Source organism: Miniopterus schreibersii (assembly GCF_964146895.1).
Source record: "Miniopterus schreibersii genome assembly, chromosome: 21".
In the NCBI taxonomy this organism is placed as follows: Eukaryota; Metazoa; Chordata; class Mammalia; order Chiroptera; family Miniopteridae; genus Miniopterus; species Miniopterus schreibersii.
Window position 1 is genome coordinate 9,888,136 of NC_138123.1, and position 26,255 is coordinate 9,914,390.

The following is a 26,255-nucleotide window of genomic DNA, read 5'->3' on the forward strand; positions in this document are numbered from 1 at the left end:
GCACATTTGCTGAACAGTAAACACTTGAAAGCCATGATGTTATCATTTAACATCTAACTCAATGTTCCACATTTTCTGTAGTTTTTAAAATTAAATTTACTGGGGTGACTTTTTAATAGGATCATGTAGGTTTCAAGCGCACATTCCCGTGACACATGACCTGTACATGCACTGAGCTCCGCATTTTCATAAGGCAAGGGAACCTTTCACAGCTGTATTGCTGTCCTCCAGGCGGGGCTGGCAGACTTTTTCTGGAAAGGGTCAGACAATAACTAGTTCAGTCTTGTGGGCGATGTGGTCTCTGCCTCGACCCCTCAACTCGGCCTTAGTGGCGGCCAAGCAGCCACAGACAACACATTAACAAACGGGTGTGGGTGGCTCTAGCACAACTTGATCTGTGCAAACGGGCAGCAGGGCCCTGGGCTACCGGTGGCCAACCCACGTCTGTATTTGTCAGTGGGGTACATGCATGTGCGTTAGACACCCAATCGTGTGCCTGCCCCACGGCCACGGCCGCTCCATGGGCGTGTGAGCTGTGCTTGCAATTTAATGCTCTGTGGTGGACGTCTTGAAAGTCTTAAGGATTTGATTTGATTTTACTGATTTTTAGAGAGAGAGGAGGGGAGAGGGAGAGAGAGAAACATCGATCGGCTGCCTCCTGCATACCTCCCACTGGGGACCGAGCCCTCAATCCAAGCATGTGCCCCGACTGGGAATCGAACCTGCAGCCCCCCGGTGCATTGGCCAGTGTTTGGCCAACTGAGCCACCCTGGCCAGGGCTAAAACCTCAAGGATTTTGTACTGGAATTTGGGTTTCTGAGTGAAGTCTGATGGAACAATGTAGCCAGGCTCTGTGTGTGCTCTTGTTTCTCCCCTGTCCCTCAGCAGCCCAGGGGGCAGTCCTCAAACACTGCTCCGCTCCAGCTCCTCTTCCCGCCCTGACCTGTGACCTTGTTGTCCTCACCCAGGGTGACATCTGTTCTCTCGTCCCTTGCCCCTGGCAGGAGCCTGGATGTGAGGCTGGGGAAGGTTGGGTGGAGCGTGTACCCTCCTGGCATCTCAGGGCAAGACACGAAGGTGACCATCCCTGTCCCAGGGCAGCTGCACCACAGGAAACTCAGGGGACTCAGTGTGGAGCCGCTGGTCCCCCTGATCCAGGGACTGAGTGTGTCCTCATTGGAGGGTGCAATCTCTAGGGGGTCGTGTGTCTGACCGCCTTGGGCTGGTAAGAGTGACTCCCTCCGCTCCCACTGGGGTGGTCTGTATGTCCTTGGCCGGTGGCAGGGAGCACCCAGAAGCCAGGGGCACATGTGCAGGCCCAGTCGCTGGAAATGTGTGTCGCCTGCACTCTCCCATGAGCGTCCCTGTGCAGGAGGGACCCCGACCTTAAACAGCAAACAGAAAACACCACGACGGGTCAGGTGAGAGACGAAAGGAAAACATTTATCTTTTTCTACCTTGAACCTCACTTTTTCCTGCTTTTTGAACAAAGGGCCCTGTATTTTCATTTTGCACGAGGCCCTGATCAAAGCCTAGGGCCCTAAAGAATCATCTTCTGAGATTCATCTACCAAAATGGAAGCTGACAAAGAGAATTCCACTCATTTCAGAGTCGGCAACCTTTGCAGTGCCCGGGGAATGAAGGGCTTCCTGCGGCATTCCTGAGCCTCAGTTCCCAAGGTGTGAGGCTCTGAAATTCATTATGTGTCATGAGCTTCAGACTCTAGGGGCTCCTTTCAGGGCCTGGCGACTGGCGCGGCCGGTGGTAGCCATTCCCTTGACCAGCTTCCCACAGGACTGACTCCTATTCCTTTCAAGTGATGTCACCTTATAAATATAAAGCACAATCAAACGATTGTGCATGAAGTTTAATAAAACAACAAAGAAAGTTGAAATTCTGTACTATTTCCCTTTATTTCCTATTTAAAAAGGCCACGCTATAACATTCTAACATACCTACCCTTCTGATTTGAAAAAACCAAGTGTAAAACAAATGTTGTTGAGATGGTGGAAGACATTTGAGTATGGGTTGAGCATTAGATGATACTATAGAATTACTGTTAATATTCTTAGGTGTGATCATGACGGAGTGATTATGAAAAAGTACTTCATAAATGCACAGAGCAGTGCTAATAGATGAAACAAGGGGGTCTGAGATGTGTCTTAAATACTTCACCAGAGAAGGGGAGGAAGAGACAAAAAGAGAGGAAGGGAGGCGGAGAAGGCAAAGTTGATGATATGAAGACAGACAAAGGAGAGAGGAATGTGAGATGGAGGAATAGAGCTGGCAGAAGGCTGCTGCTGAAGGAAAGTGGGAATTCATTATAATATTCTCTTTATCTTCATATATGTTTTTAAATTCCCACGATGGGGTATGTGTGTGTGTGCACCTGTTGCTTACACAAATTTTCTAATAAAAATCAAGATACAGATTTTTTTCATTGTCCTCCACACCAAGTGTCTTTTTTGTGTGCAAGAAGCAGCCTGTGAGGTCGACAGGGGCTCTCTAATTCAAGAGCACACAGGGGTTGATGCAAAGGCTAATCCCTCCATGGATTCCTGACACAGTAAAAACAAAAGAGAGAGAGAAAGTGGGAGGAAGAGATCGCCTTTTTACTCTCCTAACCTTTCTTCCTAATTACGCCACAGTCAAGGCTTGGGTCACAGGGAAAATGACTTTGGTGGTGGACCATTTGCCCTATTTAGATACATCAAAAAAGCCCTTCTTCTGACCACATTCCAATCTCAGTTTCCCACCTACTTTAGAGATGTGCCAAGGGGTCCGATTAGCAAAAATATGACTGAAATGACTGTGTTCCAAGGAACACCCTTGTTTGTACACCTAGAGATCACCTTCCTGTTGTTCTCAACTGCACGATTTGTAAGAGTTAAAAAGTTAAACACACTTTATATTGTTAGAAGTAAGGCAGATAAATGCTCAACATACCCAGCTGCTAAAAGTTAAATGTAAATTTCTCTCTTGAGTGCAGATGGTGGCCAAGCCAAGTAGCTCTTGGGCCTCGCAGACAGAAGGTCAGGTCATGGCTGAAAGACCAAAGAACAATCGCTGCTTTGCTCCTCCAGGTCATCCATGGAACGAGACACCACCGCTCTTTTCTGAAACTGTCTGTTCGGTGCAAAACAGTGACAAAGACTACCTATAAGATTTCCTCACATTCTGTCCAAGGAGAAGCGGTCACAAGGGCCTCACATCACAAACGTCTTGTGACTCTTCAGAGGTTTTGTTCCTAACTCTCTGATCTCCTGAAAAGGCACATCTCTGTCTAAAAACAGCACTAAAAATCATACAACTGTTAATGTTTCATTATTTAGCAGGAAGTGTTTTCAAGTGAAAAGGGCTCCTTTTAAAATCCTGCACCTTTAGCCTCCACATCAGTGCTGGTTAATTAAAAAGAGATGTGAGATATAATGCTAAAAGACTAAAATTATAAAGACATACACAGTTTTTCATTTATAAGTGATATTATCATGTTATTGTTCCCTGAAGTGTTTTTTCTCTCTAGGACCTTATAATGTGATTTGAAATAACTCAGAAATTCTTCCTTGCTGTGTTTTCCCAGTTAGTCCAAAACATTATGCTGGCAGATGCTATAGGATAACATAAAAGGTATATAATAATGCTAGTGAGTATGCGAACGTGATACTTAAAAAAAAATCCTAATACACCAGCAAAGGAAAGTTCCGTGTTTGGTCCGATAGTCCTAACCTTCAGTCCCCGATAGAAAGGATTTTCGATTCCATTATCAGGCACGCCCCCAACTGGATGGAATAAATAGTTCCATAATTTGTGCCTGTTAATAATGAGAATTCTGAAAACGTGAAATTCTCTAACACTTTGAATATAGTGATACAAAAGCAGAGTTTGATTTTATTTGTTTAGATTTTAATCTAACGCCAGGGATTTCCATTATGACTTGAAAAACTTTTTATACTAAGTTTCATGATTACTTTCATTTTCAATATTTTTCCCAGTTGTATTTACGTCGTAGAGAGTTGATCGGGTCAAAAGGGAAAATATGTTGGCAAATACGATAAAAAGCTTTCAACTGGAAACATGTTTTTAAAAAATTTACTGAGGGCTACCTGCTTTTAAATTGCACCAATTTCTTTAAAACACTGACACTAAGACTTGTCTTATTTTAATTGAATAGATTTATCAACCTGCTTTCCTGGAATAAAAAGAATGAAAGTCTTCAGTGGTTTGTGTTGTAACATAAAAACAGAAAATCAAGGTCAGCCTATTAGAACTGCTTCTCTAAACTTTTTATCCATGCTGTTGATTAAAATTGGGGCATCTATATGATCTCAATAAACATATAACATGAAAAACATCTGTTCAAATTGAAATTGAAGTAGGCAGAATCTTCTCCCTAACATTTCTAATTCACTGTACTTAGGCACCCTGAGCGAACGTATTCCTGGGTATCTTGGTTAAAACTGGTTTCACGCTGCCAACAATCAATTTGATTGACATATTTACATATCAACTCATCCCATCTTACAAATTTTAAACTTTTTCACTTAAAATTGGATTCAAGTTGGCATCCTGCGAGAACTTTATGTTCGTATATTTTAGGTTCAAACTGTGCATTAGAACATTTTTTTTTTTTTACTTTTGTAAGTAATAGATACACATAATCCAAATGTATATTTATGACCTGTCAGATTGGAATTTCATATGCATGCAGTTGTATTCTCACCATTGCGTGTGAAAGGTGATAATTTGAGGCAACTATAAATGAAGTTCTTGTAAGAGCACAAACCGGATCGTTCTATTAGGTGGAAACAATATGAGAGAAATAAATGACTCGGGGGGGGGGGGGGGGGGGGAAGCACAGCAACTTGGGGCCCAGCATCCAAGCCCCGGTGCTCGCTCGTGTCACCTCTTACCTCATCCTTCCTCTCAAGGTCCCTTTTCGTTTTCGTCCTGTACTCTCTCTGCTCCCTCTCGGCCTCGTCCGTCTCCAGCTTGGTTTTGTTCAGCTGGTAGCGCATTTCCCCGCACACCTGTGAGAGTGGGAAACCGCATCAGTGGCTGCGGAACCGCCCGGCCAGGCCGCAGGCAGGTCTTCCGGTGCCCCCTAGAGGTCACTTGAATAAAATACAATAAAGCTTTTCTAAGACCGGCCCTTGCTTTTATGAGACCACTCGGTAGAATATTCTGTCTAGATGCGGAGGCCGCATCAGGTATTGTTGAGTCTAACAATTTCAAATTACGGGTTACCTAAAATAACTAAGGAATTTAGGTAATGTGTCCATGACTTATTATGTAAAACCACAGTTTCAACTGCTCATCCAAAATGCATTCTCTCAATTTCAACTAGGCAAAATTATTCATTAAAATGCTAAGCTATGTTATTACTCATTTAAATTGCTATGGTTAAATAGACACTCTGTATTATAAAACTTCCCTTTAAAGACTTTATCGGTTACTATTTTATTTAAGAAAATTTATTTAAAAATTTTTTTCTCTCTTTGAATAGACTACATCATTGATATTTAGGGGTAAGTAGCCAGTAGTCACTCTAAGCTTTGTAGATAATGTCAGTCTTATGATGCACAATAGCATGTATTTAAGTTAGGAAAGGTTGTCTGGTAAAGGTCACAAGCTGGAACTAAGCACATTTTGCATTTGTAACTATAGATTTAACATAAAAGGAAAACATACACTTAAGTGTAATTATTCTAATGTATCATTAAATAATGAACATGCATAGTATCTTAAAACTGCCCTTTATACAATTGTTTTCCAATCTGTCTTCTCTATAGACATAAACATATTTGGAAAATGCAATTAGATAAATCCAAGTAAAGAAATTACAAGCCTTTGGGATAACTGAGAACCTGTAGAGAGACGAATTAATACACAGTTCGGCTCAGTGAGCCTCTCATTTACAAAAACAAGTTTTAAAAATCACGTGTCATGCAATGGTTATACTTGCTTGAAACTTTTCAAATTTGGTATTTCTCCAAATATGATGAATAGAACTTTGGGAATTAGTACCATCAATATCAAGGTACTAGAATCTTAGAAAACCTATGTGCATTTCCTATGTTCTAATAAAAAAATATGTTTAAAAATCATCTAATCTGTGTTCAAAAGGTATAGTGACAAGACAGAAGAAAAAACCACCAAGCTTTTATCCAAAAAGCTAGAAAAAGAATAAAATTACTGAAAGTTCTATTTGAAATTCAAGTGCTTTCACTGTGTGAGAGCTGATCTTTCCCATTTCAAAAAATTAGCAATTTACAAAAAGTTATTCATTTTAAAGCTAAATAAAATTTTAAAACTAAGTGACAGAAAAAATTGGAGGGGCCCTAATTTCCTTTCCTTCTTAGTTCTTCATTGTTTCAACCCATTTGATTTACATACGTGAATGAAATGACAATATCCAACTTGATAATACCAGGAAATAATAATTATACAACCACGGTGTTTAAAGCCCAACACCAACACAAAATTATTATATGTAATAAATGTCTAAGCGGGAGGTCTCATTTTAAATTGTTTTGTCCCTTAATTTTATTTTGAAAGCTCCCTTGCCTTCTTCCTTTCAGTTTAGCATTTGCTAAGTTTATCCATAACACTTAAATTCTACTTAAAATACATTGACAAATTAAGTTGGGCAAGAATGATATTATCTCAAGGTTGGAAGCAATCTCAAGGCACTCTTCTGATGCCTGAGTCCCTTTGGACAATTCTAAGGACAGATCATGTTCTTTCTATATTGTACATATTTCAACAGAAAGTTCTTTCCCTATAATGAATCGACAACCCTTGCCATAGCTTTCACCCATAAATTTGGGTTAACCATTTCCATCCCTCTGCATCAATTTTTACTTCTACCTCTCCCCTCATACAAACACATCAATTATATTGGCAAATGTGATATTTTTAAACCTCTGCATTTGCTAGTTTGATTTTAAAAAGCAAATGATAATTATATAAGTTCAAGGGAAAAAAAGAAAAATTAGGCTCATGATGTTAAAGTTCACTTTAATTACTAAATTATAAAGCAACAACGACCTTAGTGTGTCAAAATTTAGGAAAATATGTTGAGTAGTAAAATTCAATATGAAAGGGTATGTATGCATTTAAAAATAATCTGTGTATGTATTGGTCAAAAATAAATTCGTTTAACATTACATCAGGTATTTAGTTTCTTTGTGTTAAAGCAATTGATTACTAAAATCTACATGGACTCCTAGCATTTCTTAAATATGTACCTTACATTAGCCAGTTAAGGCCATTAAACATTTTAGTTCTAGGTTCACAAGTCTGCGATGCCCATAGAGCAAACACTGTGACTTTTAAAGTATAAACTTAAAGACCAATAAAATAATTAGCTGTAGGATTAGAATTCTGATTTTAGAGACCAAGTCTGAAAATAAAGGGGAGGTACAAACTTTTTGATGTTAAGCACACTTTTCATGTTGAAAATATGTCTCTTAGTATTATTATGAAGATCAAACCTATGCCCTCTCTGGCAAAAATTACTCTTGATTAGCAAATTTAAAAATACTAGTTTTATCAAATATTCAGTGATTAAAGTAATAAAGCTTTCTTATTTAATAGTCTGCCTCAGCCACTGAGCTCTTAGGCTCTTTGAGAATATTATATGTGTCTAATTCATCTTTTGCAGTATTTGCAACACCCAGCAAAGGGCCTGCCCATGGTAAGTGCTGTAAATGTTTTCTGAATGACAACTAGGTAGACTTGTATTATCTGGAAATAACAAAACTTTTCTGCTCCAAACTTCTTTCTGAGCTTTGCACATTAGGAAAAAATGTTTTAAAAAAACATCTGAGTAATTATTAAACTGAAATCTTGTTTTGTACCTTTGTGACGTCCATTTCCCGGGAAGCAAGCTGGTTTTGAATTTCTTCTAGTTGGTTAATAGCTGAAACCTTCTCTCTTGTCACCTTTTCCACCTGGGCCTCCAGCTGGGCAATGTTCTGAGAAAGAGCCAACATCTGTAAGAGGAAACAGAAGCCCTAAATGGTAGTGTCATTTGGCAAACTAAATATTAAAAAGATGTACAATTCCTAAGAGCCTCAGCCACTGAGCTCTCTGGAAGTCATTTCTCTGTGGGTTGGGCATGTCCACTTCTTTACGTCTTCAACTCATCTGTCCCCCATGGCTTAAATATGTTACTTCCCTGGTTTCTACCCTCATTTTGGGAAACATGATGATAAAATCAAAGTTTTGGTTGCAACTCTAAGGTGATAGATAGCAGACACCTATGTACGTTATGGAGGAGAGACTGACGTCACTAAATTTCAGGGCCTATGTCAAGGAATCAGACAACTGGTGAAGCCGCCTCCCATGCAGAGGGCAGGGAAGGACAGATGGGGAGAGCTGGAGGGCAGACATCTGCAGAGAGAGCTCCTGGAGGTCTCCGAAGCCCCCTCCCTCCCCCCAACACCCTAAAGAGGAGGCGCTCTGCAGCCCCCCAGCCTTCCCATTTCCTAGCTAGCCCGTTCCTCCTGTAACGCTGCACTGGGCCATTGCCCTCTCCTCCAGGGAGGCTTCTTTGACCCCCAGCTCCCAGCACAAAACAGAAGCTCCTTCCCACACTCAGGGCTGCTATTCAGCTAATGGGCACTGGGGTAGTCCTGCCTGCTGTTTGCAGCAGGCCTGCGTTCTCGGGTTTAATGTTTTGACTGTCACTCTGGCACGTGCTCCCACGACCACCTCTCTCTCGCCCCAGCCCCTACATGCCTCTAGCACAGTACTTCTCACACTGCTTAGCTGTCTGTCTGATTCCTCTCTAGAACTTCTAAGTTTCTCGAGGGCATGTTCCTCAAGAGGCCCCAAATGTTTGGTAGATGCATGAATAATTAAATCAGCGGCTTTTTTGAGGGGCTCTATGGATACCAGGTTCTTCGTTTTTCTTCTCAGTGTTAGGAATGCTTTCTAGATCTTAGCTCCAACCTTTATAGTTTTATTGTTTGTAATTACATTTTACTTTTCCCCAGTAAATACAGATTTTCTAGGCTCTTAATTTCTTACTCGTATTAGCAGTTTTAAAATGAAAAAAAAAAAAAGCTACCTTACCCCAGAGCAAAACATATAGGGATATCCGTCAGCTTTTAAACTGTTACAACAAGGACTGATAACGAATTTGAAATAATAACCCTTGAAGTCTACCATTGTACACTTTCACAAATGTAAATTCAGTTTTACAACTAAATTCAATAACTAAAATTTTATGATAAAAATCAAGATTGCCTTTGAAATCTATAACTGAAGTTGACACATTTGAAAAAAAATGAGCCCTGTGGCTGTTTTCTAATCTAGACAGGAGATGCATTAACTTTTCTGAGGATTGTGGAGAATTGTCTCTTTGACTTATGGTTGTTTATATGTCCTTTTTATCATCAAAAGATTGGCTACAAATCTAATTTGTACATAAAATTACTTTTGCTAACACAAAGCTACAAACCATTCTTATGCACATTACAAATCTGAGCCCGAAATTAAAGGTCAAAAGAAGTTAAATGTAACCAATCAAAAATATTAATTTAATTTCCTTAATATAAAAATTCAAGTTCATGAATCTCCATGTGATGAATGTCATGATAGCTCTTCTGGAGCCATAGAGCAGCAACAAACTTTAATTACCAGCTACTAAAAAATCATATATCACTTATGCGGAGATATTTATGGTAAACATATAAATATTGTGTGGTTTTTGAAGTAACTATTAGACATATTAGCAGAATTGCTCATTGTAAATACTGAGTCAGTGTCTATTATAAGGCATGTGGCAAATCACACTCCTTCCATATGATTCCCTCCCTCTGCCGCCCATCACTTCTCCCTCCTGCCCATTACCTGTCTGCTCCCTCCTGTCGCCCACTTCCTGAGGCCTCCCCTCCCGTCGTCACACCTTCTTTTCCCCCACGCCCACCATCTGGAAGTCACCGTGACTCCGCAGGAGCTTCTCCATCCACATCTGTTGCCGAGACAGAAGCAACACAGACAGCTGGCACACTGCTGGGTGTCCAGGGCAGGGACATCAGGTAAGTCCTTTCAACTTTGACAGGGGCGAGCGAGAGACAAGGACACCCAGGTGGGGAGGGCTTGACAGAAATGTCTGCACTAAAGCGGTCCCCGGTGTCCTGAGCGTGGGACAAAGTGGCTCTCCCTAAACAAGGGACGCAAGAATCGCGGAGTCTCGCAAAGGGCTACTGTCCAGGGAAGCAAGTGGGCGCCTGAGAAACACATGATGAATGACGGAGCCGACACCCGAGGGGCTCCTGCAACCAAAGGCCATCACTTAAGACAACAAACACACACAGCCAGCACCTTTCCCGGGGAATGATTCAAAACCTGTCTAGGTAGAAGGCATCTGCTCGCCTACAGCTTCCCATACGAGTGATTTTTTAAGAAGAAAAAAAAAAGAGAGAAAGAAGAAAAGTCATAAAAAGAAAGAAGTCTTGCAAGCGAGCATTCCTGCTGCCAGGGCCGGGGCGCTCGCTCCAGCACTAACCAGGGAACATTTACAACGTGGTGATGAACTCGTCCGTCTCCCATTCGATTAACTTCCTGTGCTGGGCAGCAAGACAGACACTCCCTCCTGCTCCCCTGGGAGGAAGGATTATATTGGATTAATTTTCAATTGAAAAAGTGAGATTCATTAAGTTAAGTAATTCGCCCAGGTTCATTCACGCTCATAAATAAAGGGTAAAGCTGGGCTCTATATACAAATCTGTCTGCTTTTAGGCACGAGAAGAGCCAAGGAGGCTGTCTAATAAGACGATTCCCTTTCTCTGGAGTATGCAGTAGCCGCAAGCTAAGATCTGTGAAATGTCCATTCCCAGTCGGGTATTGTATTAGGTACACTTTCAAAACATTCTCTTATTTAACCCAATCAATTCCTTGAGTAGATCAACTCCACTTTTGTCAGAAGAATTCTTCAAGGTCACAGTAAGGTCAATTTAGATTCAACCCTAAAGCCCTTTACTCCAAAAGCCACTTTCTGCCATTTGCTGGCGACAGCGCTCGCCTCAGTGCTGGGACCACTTTCAGCTCTATTCAGGCACCTTGATTTAGGGCAGGGCCTTGAGATCAAGTGTCAACCAAGACTTACTGGGGGCAAAACAAATGAGTCAGACTCAGAAATATATTGTATTTCCGTTGTCACCTTTATTCCTGAAACAATTGTCAGTCTAAAGAAGAGGTTGTGTTACAGTGAGAGCGCCTGGAATACTGCCTGGTGCTTTCAGCCTTCCTTTGTCTTTTCTTATCAGGAATTCTCATCGAGATTTTCACACAGTAGAACTACTCAGCAAGGCAAAAGTTTCCACTCAACAGCCCAGAAAATAAATAAAAACCTCTGAGGTGTGAAGGGTAGATGGTCTTTGCAATTGACACCATTTCCTCTCCGGCAGCACTCAGTTCACGAGTTCATCTCCCTCCATGCCCCATTCGTGTTGGTCGGGGCCAGGACTCCCTCCCATACTCTGCATTTCTAACTCTCCCCTAGCCTTTGAAGCTCAGTTAAGATGCCACCTTCTCCATGAAGCCTTCCATGGTCTCTTACAGATGGGGATCCTTTCTGATCCTCTGAACTCAGCGTTTTGTTCATACCTTTCCAACGGCACAGGGACTTTCTGTTGTCTCTTGTATTATATTCATTCATTCATCCGACAAAAATATACTGAGCACATTTTATGTGAGAGGAACATCCCAAGCTATGAGGATGTCCAGAGACCATACAATCAAGGCGCTCAGAGTAGTTAGGGGAGAAGATTGACTCAACAAGAACTTGCAGTCAGTTGAGTTATGGGAGCCCACAGGAGAGGCGCCCACTCATCCCTGGGAGGCTGTGAGAGGAGCTGGTATCAAGAAGAATTTTGAAGGATCCATCAGAGAGGGCAGGAGGCAAAGCACAAGCCAACTCCTGAAATAAAGAAGTAGCTTGGCAGGTCGGCACGTGTGCACGTTTGAGAAAGGACAAGTATGTCAGGACGATGGGAAGGAGGCAGGTTTGGGAGCTCACTAGAGAGCTGAAGATTTAGAAACCAACACCACATATACGGCATTAAAGCCACCGGTACTAAAAATACCTGCATCTAGAGCTCTGCTAAGTTCTAGGTCCCTTTTTTCCCCCCACTGCTCCCCCTCTCCCCTTCCCTCTGGGATCCCTCAGTCTGTTCCATGCTTCCATGTCTCTGGGTCTACTTTGTTCATCAGTTTATTTTGTTCATTAGATTCCACATGTAAGCGAGAGCATATGGTACTTGTCTTTCTCTGCCTGGCTTATTTCACTCAGCATAATACTCTCCAGGTCCCTCCATGCTGTCCCAAAGGGTAAGAGATCCCTCTTCTTTACAGCTGCGTAGTATTCCATGGTATAAATGTGCCACAGCTTTTTTATCCACTCATCTACTGACGGGCCCTTGGGCTGTTTCCAGATGTTAGGTATTATAAATCGTGCTGCTGTGGACATAGGGGTGCAAATACTGGAATCATACTGATTATTCTATTTGCAAAGGTCAGAGAATACAACACTGAGAAACTCACGGATAACAGAAAATTTGTATGAACTCTAAGCGACAAGAAATTTGACTCCTTATAAGATCTTAAAATGTAAAGTTCATTCAAGAGTTGCAGCCTACAGATCACCGGTGACATCCCCACAAACTTTCCTCCAAGACGCAGACATCAAACTGAACCCTGAGTACCTTGGAGCCCATGTCCTCCCTTTCTCTCGCCAGGTCCTTCTCCATCATTTCTCTGTCCGAGGCCCTTTTCTCCTGCTGAGAGGCCAGCTCTTTTTCAAGGCGCTCTGCCTGCCTCTGCAGTTCACTCCTCAGCTGCTCACACTGGATCAAAGCCTGCGGAGTAAGACAGAGTACATGGGAGCTCAGGGTTTAGAAAGACAAGGGGGAAACGAGACAATTAAGCTTTACTTTTATTTAAAACACCGAAAACACACTATAAGGTCAATTAGACAACTCTTCTATTGTTTGAGAGTTCCACTTACTGATATAACGGTGTTCAAATCCTACATTTATTCACATATTTAAATTCTCATAATTAAGGCTACATTAACTTCTCAACTGACAAAATTCAGGTAACGGACCTTGAAGAGGGCCGTTGATGAGTGAGAATTCTGGAAAAGGGGAGCAGAGAAATAAAGTGTTCCAGTACTTCCAGTTCCATATCACACTTACCGTACATGGACTATGTAAGTAACCAATTTAACTGATTTTTCATTTGCTCATGGTTAATGTTATTTGAATACTTTAAACAATAAACATGAAAATTTTTAAATGAGATGCTGAATTTATCATTACATGCAAGCCTGTTTTTTAACAACATATATAAATAATCAAATTTCTTCAGATATAACTAAGATAAGATTGGTTCACTCCCCTTACACACATAACTACAGTAAAATTAGGTACCAATCCAAAGTTAAAGTAAGGAAAGACTCCAAACAGCATTTACTACTTAGTTTTATGAAATGAAAACTGTCATCTTTCGTTTCTAGTCATTTAAAAAGCCGAACGGTCCATGAGTCTCAATTTCCCAATCTGCAATTCCAGAAGTAAAAATTCTATAACTTCCTCTTGGCTATGTTTATGTTTATATATAATACCCAGTAATAAACTATGACTTCAACATCCCAATTAAAAACCCCAATAAAATTAGGTTGCTTCACACAGAATATCGGAGTCATTCTAAGGTGTCCTGGTCGCCTCCCAGTGGCTCTAATTTACAATACCCTCCTCGCCCATCCTCGATTTCCCCGAAGACAGAAACCCAAGTGTTATGCGACTCACATACGTGCCTGTAAATTTCACAGCCACGTGTGTTGTTCGTGGAGAAAGACAACGTCTCAGTGAGCACTGACTGTAATTTTCATGCATAGCTCTGCCTCCCTCTGGTGAAAGCTTCAATAAATACAGACAGCAAATATCTAGGACGTGTGAGCTCCCTGTCCTCCTCTGGAAAGTATTAAACTACAATTTCTTTCTGACTCTTCTGGAAAGTTCTGTACTCCTAGATAAAGCGTGAGGGTAAATTAAGTTGTCTTGGATTAACTGGTAAGCAAATAAATAGTTACTAAAAAATGATTCTCCTGGGGAACTAGTCTCAAGTCCAGGGCTAGTTGAGAATGTTTTTAAAAGAAAATTTTAAACTAGATTTTAAGAGAAATAAAAAAGCATAATTTTCCTAAAATTTAAGGCCCTGGAGCTTTTAATGTTATGAATTGGAGGCTTTTGTGCTTCAGAATACAATTGCTCTCGTGAAAAACATTTTATATGAACCTAATAAAAATGTTCATAACTTTTGGTAATGTAATGAATACTACTGGGATGAAAGAATAAAATCACCGTTGAATATAAACCAATATGTCCAATCAGAAGATTTTTCATGGAACAAACAGTCAAGTGTAGAGCCAGTGGAAGGGGCTGCAGGAGATCTAAAGATCAGGCTGACGTGAGGAGCAAAAGAATCCGTTCAAAGAGTTTAGTCAGCTCAGGAGCAAGGGATAGGAAGTGATCCCGGCAGAACAAGGGGCCTGCAGCCAGGAGGTGATGACATACGGCGAAAGGCACACAGCACGGAGCTGCGGTCACTTAGGCAACACCACCGCTGGAGCCTTGGCCGTGAGGCCCGCCTTCGCGTACTAGGACCAGCCGCCAGTAACGGGACATGGAGGGAAAATATTAGATGAGCAGCTGGTTATCTTGGTACGTGACCAGTGAGTCAATATGATAATACGGCATTTACTTTTATTTGTTCTGATTTCACAATATATGCAGGGTCACAATGAAAAAAATTTTAAGGCTTAATCACAGTTGGAATTAGGCAAGTGGCCTGCTCTCCTTTCTCTTACAATGGACACCACATACGAGAAAGATTTGGCTCCACTAACTAACTATTTCTAGCCCTGGCTGGTGTGGCTCAGTTGGCTGGGCGTTGTCCTGTGCACTGAAAGGCTGCTGGTTAGAGTCCCAGTCGGGGCACATGCCTGGGTTGTGGGCACCATCCCCGGTAGGGGTGTGCAGGAGGCAGCTGATCGATGTTTCTCTCTCTCTCCCTCACCCTTCCTCTCTCTCTAAAAAGCATTAAAAATTTTTTTAATTAACTTAAATTAAAAAGTAAATATTTGTATACTATTTCCATTGAAGCTTTTTCTTTTAGTTTTCGGGTTCCCTCTCCTAGTTTTCAGAATCCCAGCTGACTCAGTACACCCTGATTATAGTCATCTAACCAGTCGGTAAAGGCCTAACTGAATTCTCAAAGGCCAGGACAGTAAACGGTCCATCGCAATGAACTGATAGATCTTCAGAGGTGGCCGAGTTAATTTGGGGCCCACAGCTACCATTTCTCCCCGCAGCAGCCAAGATAGCGGCTTCTCCCCTCCCCTGAGCACCACCCTGGGAAATGGTGGGAATAGCTGCAGGTCTCCAGGAGCTGAGAACTCACGGTCCCCCCGCCCAGTAGACTCCCTCCTCAAGGACCTTTTCTCTCCTGGGAAATTTATTTGTGGTCATTCTATGTGGTCATTCTTGATATTCCCAGTCCTCGTTTATTAAACCAAAGAGTGTGCATTGCTATCTTAATGGGGTCAGGACATTTTCTAAAAGAAATGTTCTAGTCAAAAGAAATGATCTAGCCAACTCAATTTTTAAAATAGGAAACCTGTTAATATAAAAAAGTCCTTTCCAACTGCCAGGGTTAGGATCCTAGAAATCCTTGTGATAGAATTCATAATTACAGAATTAAATACATTTCTCACACTTAGGAATGTAAACTTCAAAACATATGAAAATGTTTTTATTTCTATGAAATAAAGCCACAAAATAAAAATGGCTACCAGCATGTTTTAAGCATTTAACTTACAAAGAGCGTAAACTATTAATATTTAATTTATAAACTCCTATTTACCAGAAACCTATCAGCCAGCCTTATCCCTATAGTTTGTGTTTGTTTTCGGGCAGATGATGTACATATCAAGAAGCATTATTTTCAATGCCTGTGACTGTAATGAAAATATTCAATGCTTTTCTGATATTTTTAAAAATTCAGGTTTCTAATTCTTGCCTTCCTGATTCTGCTGTAGTCCAGGAGAAAGAATAATTTGGATCCTTGAAAAGGAGAAAAAAAGATTTGGGGCATTTATTCAACCTACTGGGTTGGTATTTTTGAAAACAATCCTTCTTGGCAAGGTTATCTCATTTACATTTGCTCATGGTAACCATGCCAAAGCCAAGGGTTTCCCTTGAAAAGGAAGCAGCAGGGCTGGGCCTGGTTAACAACCTTCGGTCCTGAGGCTCTGCCGAGGCGTCACCGAGAAGCCTCTGCTTGTCTTCATTTATCCCCAGGTCAGTTTTTTTCCTCTCTTAAGATTATGCCCATTATGATGACTTGCAGTTTTCAAAGAAAAACAAAAACATTTATTGAGCACTTGCTATGTGCCAGGTACTTTGCTAAATGGCTTATGTGGACTGATTTATTTTGCTCCCTCACTAAATTTTAAGCGGCTCTTACTCAGTTGAAGAAACTGAGGCTTCAAGCCATTAAGCAACTTGTTCAAGATCAAAAACCTAGAAAGTGGCAGAGTAGAAATGTGACCCGAAGTACTTCCACAATGGAATCTATAGGTGTGAAGTGATAATTTTCTCATTTATAAATGGATTATCTTATACATTTCTCAGGTGTTTTCACTGCCACTATAAATGCAAATATATAAAATAATTCCTTCTACTTACTTGCATGCAATATGCAAAATCGAACACTAGATGGCACCAAATGTCAAGGAATTATAAGAACAAAGTCACCCTCTCATAGCTCACTAATAAAGTCGTTGGTTTCAAAATTAAAATATGTATGTAATCTCAGTTTTTATTCTCAGAAAGCAGAGCTACTGATGTGTTTTAACATACCTTAGAGATAAAACTAGTAGACTTGCACTGCATTCTGTAAACTGCTTAGAAATCAATCCTTGCATTATTATTAATTTTAAAATGCTATAGACTCACAGCAGCTTCTCTAGTTCTTAACTGTTAAAATTTTTAAACTACATACTACACAAATTCATATGAATATTTAAAGCTAATAATTGACTTTAACTCAGTTCAACAAACATTTATTGTGCAATTTTTACGTAAACGGCCAAGTGAGGAATACAATAATAGATGTCACAGGGCTGACTTTTAAGGCTTTTGGTGGAGCGAGCTATGTAAACAGCCACCAAAATTGCACACAGATCAACAGGAATATAGAGAAGGAAGAGAGTCATTCAAACAAGAGGGGGCTGGGGAAAGCATCTGAGAAGACGGCTACTTGACTTGAGCCTTATAGGTTTGAATAGATATTTCACAGATGTATACAGAAGAGTCGAGCATGAACAATTCATGGAAATGCTCATTTGTGGGCCACATTTTGAAAACAGCACAGATCACATGAAAGTGTCGGGAAAGACCAGGACAGAAAAGTCCTGGTGGGGCCATGTCGTGGCAGATCTGGAAGGTCACGCTGAGGCGTTTGTCCTGTAATCTCCTGCAGGAGGGGAGGTGCCTGAACAGGGAAATTTACATCCAGGAAAACTTGGGCATCACTGTGAAAGACTCACTGGCATTAGAGGCCTGAGGGAGGCCCTTGAGGGCGCAGTGTGGCAGCCTGAATCAGACTAAGGGGTGTGAAAACCCGACTGCAGTGTGTCCAGAAGAGAGCTCTCCCGAGGGAATCAATCAAGTGGAAGCTGATCCAAAGAAGGCTCCTCTTGTTGGTTTAAACAACAACATCAGGTGTAGACAGGTGAGGGGGAGACCGAAGAGGGAAGGGGGAGAGATAAAGGAAGGCGTGACGACAAACAGCGCAGGGTCCCTGAACCCCTACAAGTAGGCGATATCAAGAACTGAGAGAAGAGATCCGTCTTGGGAAATAAGAGGGCCAGATGAGCAAGAAAAAATGAGCAGAAGACACACTTGGTGAGCGAGAAGGAGCTTGGGAGGCTCTCATCAGGAGGCCGTGAGCTCAGTAAAGTGAGTCATCCACTGAGAATGAGGGGCTGAGAGCAGGGCTGGGACGCGAAGTGCACGTCCCATCTAAACGCGCTTATAGCCACTGAGGGAGACCAGGATCGCTCTCCTGGGCACCTTGTTCAATGGCTTTCTTCAGCAATGCTTGATAGACTGAGAGTAATGATACCAAAAAAAAATTAAAATGTGATTGGCCTTAACTTTCACTGGCACTGGGAAAGTAGGTAAACTGGAAAGAATAAAGGAATTCTAGAGGGTTAGTGAGGACACGCTGCAGCTCCCTTAGTCAGTGGATGTTTAATGAGCACCTATTAAGTGCTAAGTACTGTGCAAGATGCTAGGGATTTCATAGCGAACAGATGGCTATATTCCTTCCAGAGATTTTAAAGCTTAATGAAGCATATGGGTAAATAGGCACTGTTGATTCATTTTGATAAATGCTGTAATGAGGATCGGTTCCTAACTGGGGGCAATTTTGTTCCCTTTCCCCCCAGGGGACATTTAGCAATGTCTGGAGACATTTTTGGATGTCAGAACTTGGAGAAGAGGGGTGTGGTCCTGGCATCTGGTGGGTAGGGGAAGAGATGCTGCTAAATACCCTACAATGTGTAGGGCATCCTCCAAAACAGAGAATTATGTAGCCCAAAATGTCACCAGTGCCCAGGTTGAGACACCTGCTGTAAAGGTACATAGGAGTTACATCAAATGTGGACATGGGAACAGAGATTTTCCAGGGAGAGTGGCAGGAAAGCTGAGACCTGAACAAGTGGAGAAGATATCCAGGCAGTGGAGTGTAGAAGAATCTGCATGGCAGTTACGAAGACCCAGCGCTGGCCAGGACACAGCATCATCAGGGGAATTAACGGCCATCCCCCCTCCCATCACTACTTACTGAGAAAGTAGTTTGTGCCAGAGTTTCTACAAAATAACCTATATGTGCATTTTAAAATGCAGTTCCCGTTAGCAATCCAGTGAGTCCTGTAGTATTTCCATTTAGAGAGGAGGGAAACGGAGGCACAGGGAATTAAAGAACTTGCCCTAAGCCACACAGCTAGCGAACAGTGAGGCTGGAAGCTGAGCTCGGGCTGGCTGACTCTGATATGACCGTGCCCCACACTAGACCCTACCGCCCCCCAGCTGACGGTGGCTGAGCCTGTGGGAAGACAGGGAGTAAGAGGAGGGTGACAGAAAGGGACATGGGAGGGTTAAAGGGAAGCACTGTGGCCGACATCATAAACAGTGAGGGTGGCGGGAGACCCCTGAAGGACTTTACATGGGACGGTCACATGATCAAATCCGCCTTGAAGAAAGGTCCTTGCGGCTGCCTGGGACGGGGAAAGGCAGGGACACGAGTCTTTCGCGGTTCATAAATCCAGAGCTTGCACCTGAATTAGAAAGGGGACAGTGGAGAAAGAATCCCAGTAACTTCAGGAACTAAGAGCAGTGTTTCGTGACTGGTTGGAGTGAGGCACAAGGGGACGGTGCCAGTCAGGTTTCCTGCCGGGGCCTGTCAGTGGACAACGGTGCCATTCAGTAGGCGGGGATCGCCGCAGCTTTGGGGAGTGAGTGTGATGAGTTCAGTCTGAGATTGTGAAGTGCACATGGACATGGAAAGGGAAGAAAACCAGCCTGCAGACAGCAGGTAAAATGAGGACAGGCGGCCGGACAAGTAAAGGCAGGAATGAAGACGCTGAGCGGACTAACTGGGGTGGGAGCCAGGGGAAGGGCTCCGGTCAGAGAGCAGGTTCGGAATCTGAGGTCTCACGGGCACGCAGTTAACGTGGGAGTGACCGCAGAACAGCGGAAAACAGAGCTACGGACGCCAAAGTGTGTCGGGACCGTGCAGGGACTAAGGTGTACACCTACCAACAACGCGGATACCGAGGCCTTTAGGCTGGCGAAAGGGGATGCTGCGGAATGAGTGTCAGTGTCCCTCCAGAGGCATACGTTCACCCCGGCCCTCCAATGCGGTGGTGCAAGGAGGTGATCAGGTCACGAGGCTGGAGCCCTCGCGAACCGGGTCAGTGCCCTTATAAAAAGGGACCCCAGAGAGCTCCCTCGCCCTCCCACCACGTGAGGATGCAGGGAGAAGACGGCTGGTTATGCACCGGGGTGCAGTTCTCCCCAGACACCAAGTTTGCCGGTGCCTTGATATTGGACTTCCAGCCTCCAGAACTGTGGGAAATAAATGTTTGCTGTGTAAGCACCCAGGCTGTGGAATTTTGCTAGAGCAGCCTGGATGGACAAAGACAAGGGGGAAAGGGTCAGATGCTAAAGCTCTTGAAAAGTGTCAGATACCACAACTATTTTATCAACCCAAGTAATAAAATGGATGCATTTCTTTTAAAAAAGTGTCAAACAGTGTCATCCAGATTGAGAGTTGACCTTGATTAAAGTTGGGGAGAGGAGTGAAGTGAACTCTGATTCCGCCATGTCGCCAGATGAGAGGAAATGACTGGCAAAGGGCCTTCGCTGGAGGTTCTGAGGGTCATGATCAAGGGACAACTAGACCTCAGTACAAACAAAGAAACGGGAGTGTTGAAGGAGACAGTCAAGTGTGTTGGGGAGTTTGGTCAGCACCGAACATAAGTTTCAGACGGCACGGGGACATCAGTAATGAAAAGAGCGATGGTCCAATGGTCTGGGAAGAGTTGGGGTTGAACCTGATAGAGAAACAAATGGATAAAGCAGTGACTGAGAGGAGGCTTGCTGTAGAGTGGCCCAGACTTTTAGTGAAACACTGATGCTCCCGTGTGGCTCAGACTGACGCTAACCAGTAGAATTTCTGTGACGGTGGAAATGTTCTGTCTGCATCCACAGTCGACACAGTCACCGCGCCTACCTGTGGACAGTGTGTCTAGGGAAAATACAGGGCAACTTCAATGGACTGAGGTGCGGCCCCCAAACACAGCTATGAACCAAGTGTAACTCCTACTATTCAAAGTTCCTACAACACCGCCTGGTCACTAAGTGTTAACTCTACTGTCAGCAGCGGCATCACTAAACAGGTCTGATTTAGTATATACAGCGGATCCAGTCTCATAGCTGAGGACGCTATTAAATACATATATTATTACCTGTGGCATATTTGGATGTTGTCAGAATTCCCCGTGTATAGAGAAAATACATTTGTCTTTAGTCATCCATGAACTTGTACATATGGGTGTTAAGACTTTAACAGCAGTAAAAATTATCAGCAAACAAAAAGATTAAATAAGAGCCTCCCGAAGCCCTTCACCGCCATGTACCATGTCCTCTGAACAGTGATGTAACAAGAGTACTAGCAGACGCGTAAGAGCTCTCCAAACAGCAAACTGGTTTAACTTAGCAGAGTCAGCATTAGCAGATTGGTACTCACTTTGCGTGTCTGGATAAAAGAGTTTAGTTATGAAAAAATGAAAAAAGAAATACTCAGAGGGAAGAAAAAAAAAAGAGCCATCACGGCATGTCTTGATCTAATCTCGTTAGACTTGCCTTGGTTTTCTCGAAATTGGCTTCCTCGGTCATCTGCACAGCGCGCTTCACCTGCTCGTAAGCGCCGGCTTCTCTCTGCTGCACGTCCGTCAAGCTGCTCCTTACGGAAACCAGCGCGGACATGAAGTCATCTCTCTCCCTGCGGGCACAAAAAGGGCATTCAGAGCAAGCAGCGACCGAACGAGCGTGCGTTCCTAAGTCAGAAAGAAAAAAGCACCAAGACGTCCTAGAAGAAGAGCCAGGGCGCCGGCTCGGCACACACAGGGCGGCGCCTCCGAGAGAAAGGCCCTCTGTCCTCACTTGGCCAGCGGCTGGCGGGGCAGCGGAAAGGCTGTGAGCATTCAGGGCGAGAGGCATCTGCGGGGACAATGGCCCATTGTGCAGAGCACTGGCACACTGCGGGGTGCAGACGGAACCCAGGAAAGAGGCAAATCACTAAAAATAAGGGGGGGGCTGGGAAGGGAGAAAGCAACCAGGTAGGGAAGCTGGGGACTGTACCCCAAAGTAGAGGTTACCATACAAAGCGGGGGTGACAATGGTTTTGCTTACAATGCTAATTTTCTTATTTACTGGAACAAATACATATCCTTTCCTTTTTATCTGCCTCCACGGTCCTCTTTTTCACTCTTCTCTTCCAATTAAGTTCTCTCTCCTACTTAGGAACATTTCTTCTTTCCGTGGGTGGTACTGTTGAATCCCTCAAATGCCCTGGTTACCCGCAGAATACTCATAAGTTAAGAAAACCTTACCCACTGGGTTTCATCATCGCCTAGGCCCCCCCACACACACACACATCTGCAGCAATTCTCCAAAGAGCCCCAAGCTAAGCTATTTGTCGGGGCGAGAAGTGACCCGAATGCCAACTCGCTCTGGCATGTGAAACAGCAAGGATCCAATCTTAGGGGATAAATGAGCCCCACATAAAAGATTCCAGGATGCTTGGAATATATCCACCGGATAAAAATGAGAAAGGGAGGCGGGAAACTTTCTATATGCACAAAGTTTAAAAAAACCCTCCGAGTTGGACTGCTATGTGTGTTTTGTTAAAAGGGCTCAAGTTTAAATGGTGGTTTCAAGTTCAGCTGAAGTAACTGCTCGCAGTTTCCTTGTCGGTGCCAAGTTCCAAACTATCAGAAAACAGCCAACTATGATTTTCTTTTTAATTCTGCAAACTCTGAGTCATGATTTAACAGATTATAAACTCTGTGTTGGAGCTGCTTTCAGAATTAACCAGTGACTCCATTTAAAAAGATCTCCAACAGATAAAGTGGTTTAAACTATTTGTGGCATTTGGAAAGCAGCCATATTTTTTAAAATATGTAATACTGAACAAAGATACAATTGTTAACAGTTTCATAAAAGCTCTTTCTATTAAAAAAAAAAAAAGATTGCTGCAGGTATCATAAAACTCATGGGAGCATGGTAATCTTTATTTTAGAATTTTCGGATGTGTTTTAAATTGAGAAATATAATTTACTTTGCTTACTTTATTGTCCTAAAGGAAATGAAAAAAAGGAGTTACATATTTTTAGAAAACATAATCTAGCACAATGATTATGTGGAAAAGTGGAGGGGGCAAAGCAAATTATTCTAGTTATGTAATAAATAAATGCAAACAAAACTGAATTTATATTTATTTAAATTTTTAAATAAGTTCTAACACAAACAGGGACTAGCTTCATTGAGAAGATGCAATCCAACTGGAACCTATAATTCTAGAAGGAAATAAAGTCACTCTTAAGGGAAGCAAGTCTAACACCTACTGAAAAAACCAGCAACAGCTCAATGCCACCGTTACCTGTCCCTGACACCATGACATCATCAGAGCCAAGGTTGCAAATAAGAATTAACAAAAAGCTCAGTGTTTATAAGTAAGTTAGCAGATCACAGAAGAATCAAAATCTATCAGATCTGTGTCTCAGTATATCCCCTGCTGAGTAACCACACGGTCGATGCTCGAGGAAATCAACAAAAGAACAAATGAATGAACAATGACTGGGCTCCAGGAGGGCGTCAAAGAGGTGACATAAAACTCTCTGCCAGTTCTCATATCTTATGAACTAAATTTAAAAGGTCAGCAGACTATTTAGAATCGGAAACTAAAGAGTTCAGTGGCTCTGGTTAAAACAATTTCAGAATATCAACTCACCAACTTCAGCCTATCCAACCACAGAAAATCATCCAAGATAAACCTCCAAACTCTGACGTCTTGCTAAGCTCATCACTCAGCAGTAAGACCCTAAAAGGATTTTGCTAAAAACCTGTGTGGCCACTGGACTGACACCCCCTGATTCTCTATAAGAGAAATGTACTCTCCTGCTCTACGGCCGCCATCGGGAGAGACGCCTAAACTTTCTACACTTACGGGTGTAGGAAGCCATTTAGGCAATTTAGGGTCATCCACTCAGTCACTACATTTTTGGTTTTGTCTTGTTACGTTTTGTTTTGCTTTGACTCAGCCAGCCCATGTCCCAAATAGCAAGCACTGACAGACAAACGAAAACGAAAAACCAGCTCTGGGCACATTAGCCCTGCCCTTGGCACAAGGCCTTGCCTCTGTCCCATTCTTACATTCACCTGGCTGTCACCTTCTTGGTTCTGCTCCATTTTCAGCTCCTCATGACTACTCATCATTTGCCCCCAGAAACAGTCAACGCAGCCCCGCAGGGTAACCACTCAGTCCCCAGGCCCTCCCGCAGCCAGGCCAGTGAGCCTCTCACAGGGGGGACTTGTACAAATACACATGATGTCACAATGGGGGAGGGAGAAAACAGTTCTCCAAATTACCATCTTCCATGGCAAAGGTGGGTGAGTGTTTAACACCGTGTAGATGTTGTGATACGTGATCAGGGAGTCTTCTGGAGCCCAGTAAGCCAATAAGCGCCATCCCAGCAACTCTATGGCCCACACGCAAGAGCAGCTGAGGCAGAAGATGGGGGAAGGAGCGTGGGGCTGAGTTCTGGGATGAACTACTGAGCACGTAGTATTTAAGGGACTCTGAGCAAGCAGGACTGAGCAAGTCCATGAATAACCTTGGCCAAGTGTTCGAAATAAGCAAAAGAGAGACTTGATGTTATCTATATATACACACACACACACACATAAATATACATATATACATACATAAATATACATATATACATACATAAATATACATATATATATATTTATATACATTCCCCCCAAAATGTATACACACTGATAGCTCAATTTTGAAAATGAAATGTATTTTCATAAACACTGCCTTTATAATTATTCAAAGTGTGTGTATACATTTTGGGGGGACACTATATGTATATATGAGCTTTATCCTGAAATCCAGAGTGCCTAAAGAATGCCTGTAATTCCCAAGTTAGTCCACAGTTATGACCTGTTTTAAGCGTTATTAAGCATCATTGATAAGTATTATCACTGTTTTTGAAAAGCAAGTCTAGAAAGCTGACTTCAGCATTTCCCAGTTCCTCATTTCTGGGAAGTCCCTGCCACAGTCTTTCAAAGCCAAGTTTACAGAACATGGCTGATGATCCACCCCCAAATTACGAGCGGGACAAAAGTCCCAGGACAGTACAGTAGTAGTCACCTCTTCTCTCTGAAAAGTGAAACTTCTCCAGGCACCAGGAGCTGCAGAAAGAAACTTAATGCAAGCAGTTCCATCCTGATTACATTCAGAGGTATTTTGATCATAAAAAGAGATTATTGTTTCTCTGACTTGCCTCATGGTCTGAGCGAAAGGCGGAAGCTGAGAAACACCATGAGGACTTCAGATCAACTTTTCACATCTATCCAATGTCATCAGCAGTTGTTAAGTACACTCTCCAAAGAGTCCCTAAGGCCCTAACAATACACCACAAAGACTTGGGTGGTCTGGTCTCCTTTTCACGTGTGTCATACACAATTCATTATATGCTTAAAAAATCAACAAAGGAGCTTAAAGCTGCTATGAAAATACCACGTGTCCAACAGAGGCCAGGAAACTCTTTGACTTATCATATTTGGGGTATGATTCTTTTAAATTTCATGTTAAAGTCATGCAGGAAATACACTCATCGAGGGGTCATGCTGCTAATTCTGCATGAAGCTAGAAATACAACCTACAGAGCGCTGGCTGCTCTTCAGAGTCAGCACAGCTCTGAGAATTCAGCATTCTGCATTAGTAAGTGAAGGAAGCCGAACACCAGCTGAGGCCGAGAATCAGATAGACAAAGATTTTCATTGACAACACGAGCAGAGACCTTCCACTGTGTGCTGTTATTAACGTAGAACATGAGCCAATGACATGCTGACAAAGCAGAAAATGGAACTGAGAAGGCTGACATTTATTTTAAGAGGCTAAGAGCTGAAACGTAAGAATAGAGACGAAGGACTATATAACGGAGCAAGAATCTAATTTCAAAGTGACTGCCAGACTTGGAATCCATGTAAACATTGTTGCTTCCCTTGCAAATATTTTTCTCATGACCTACGAGGATAATATAAAAGGCAATATAATAGAAGAAAAAACCCCTGTGCTTTTTGTTGTTGGCGGTGGTTGGTTTTGCTATTTAGTTTTTTTTTGTTGTTTTTTTATTTATTTTTTTTAAATTTTATTATTGCTTAAAATATTACAGATGTCCCTTTTTCTCCCCAATGACCCGTTCCACCCCGTTCCTTCCCCCTCCCCAGTCCCTCTCCCCACCATTGTCCATGTCCTTGGGTTGTGCATATATGCACATAAATTCTTTGGTTACTCTCTCCCCCTCCACTCACCCGCCC

At 42.6% G+C, this 26,255-nt stretch overlaps 1 protein-coding gene across 6 annotated transcripts in view; it reads right to left on the reverse strand.

The window, feature by feature from the left end:
* Window positions 1-26,255, reverse strand: part of SDCCAG8 (SHH signaling and ciliogenesis regulator SDCCAG8) — a 157,210-nt gene that overhangs the window by 104,993 nt on the left and 25,962 nt on the right. For all 6 annotated transcript variants that reach the window (XR_013997863.1, XM_081123963.1, XM_081123961.1 and 3 more), the window contains 4 exons: window positions 21,504-21,642; window positions 12,714-12,866; window positions 7,860-7,994; window positions 4,911-5,027 (listed from right to left, as the gene is read on the reverse strand). Coding sequence is in view for 5 of the 6 variants with exons in the window: in XM_081123963.1 (XP_080980089.1) it covers window positions 4,911-5,027; window positions 7,860-7,994; window positions 12,714-12,866; window positions 21,504-21,642 (544 nt within the window). In the remaining variant the exon portion in view is untranslated. The remainder of the gene's footprint in view (window positions 1-4,910; window positions 5,028-7,859; window positions 7,995-12,713; window positions 12,867-21,503; window positions 21,643-26,255) is intronic.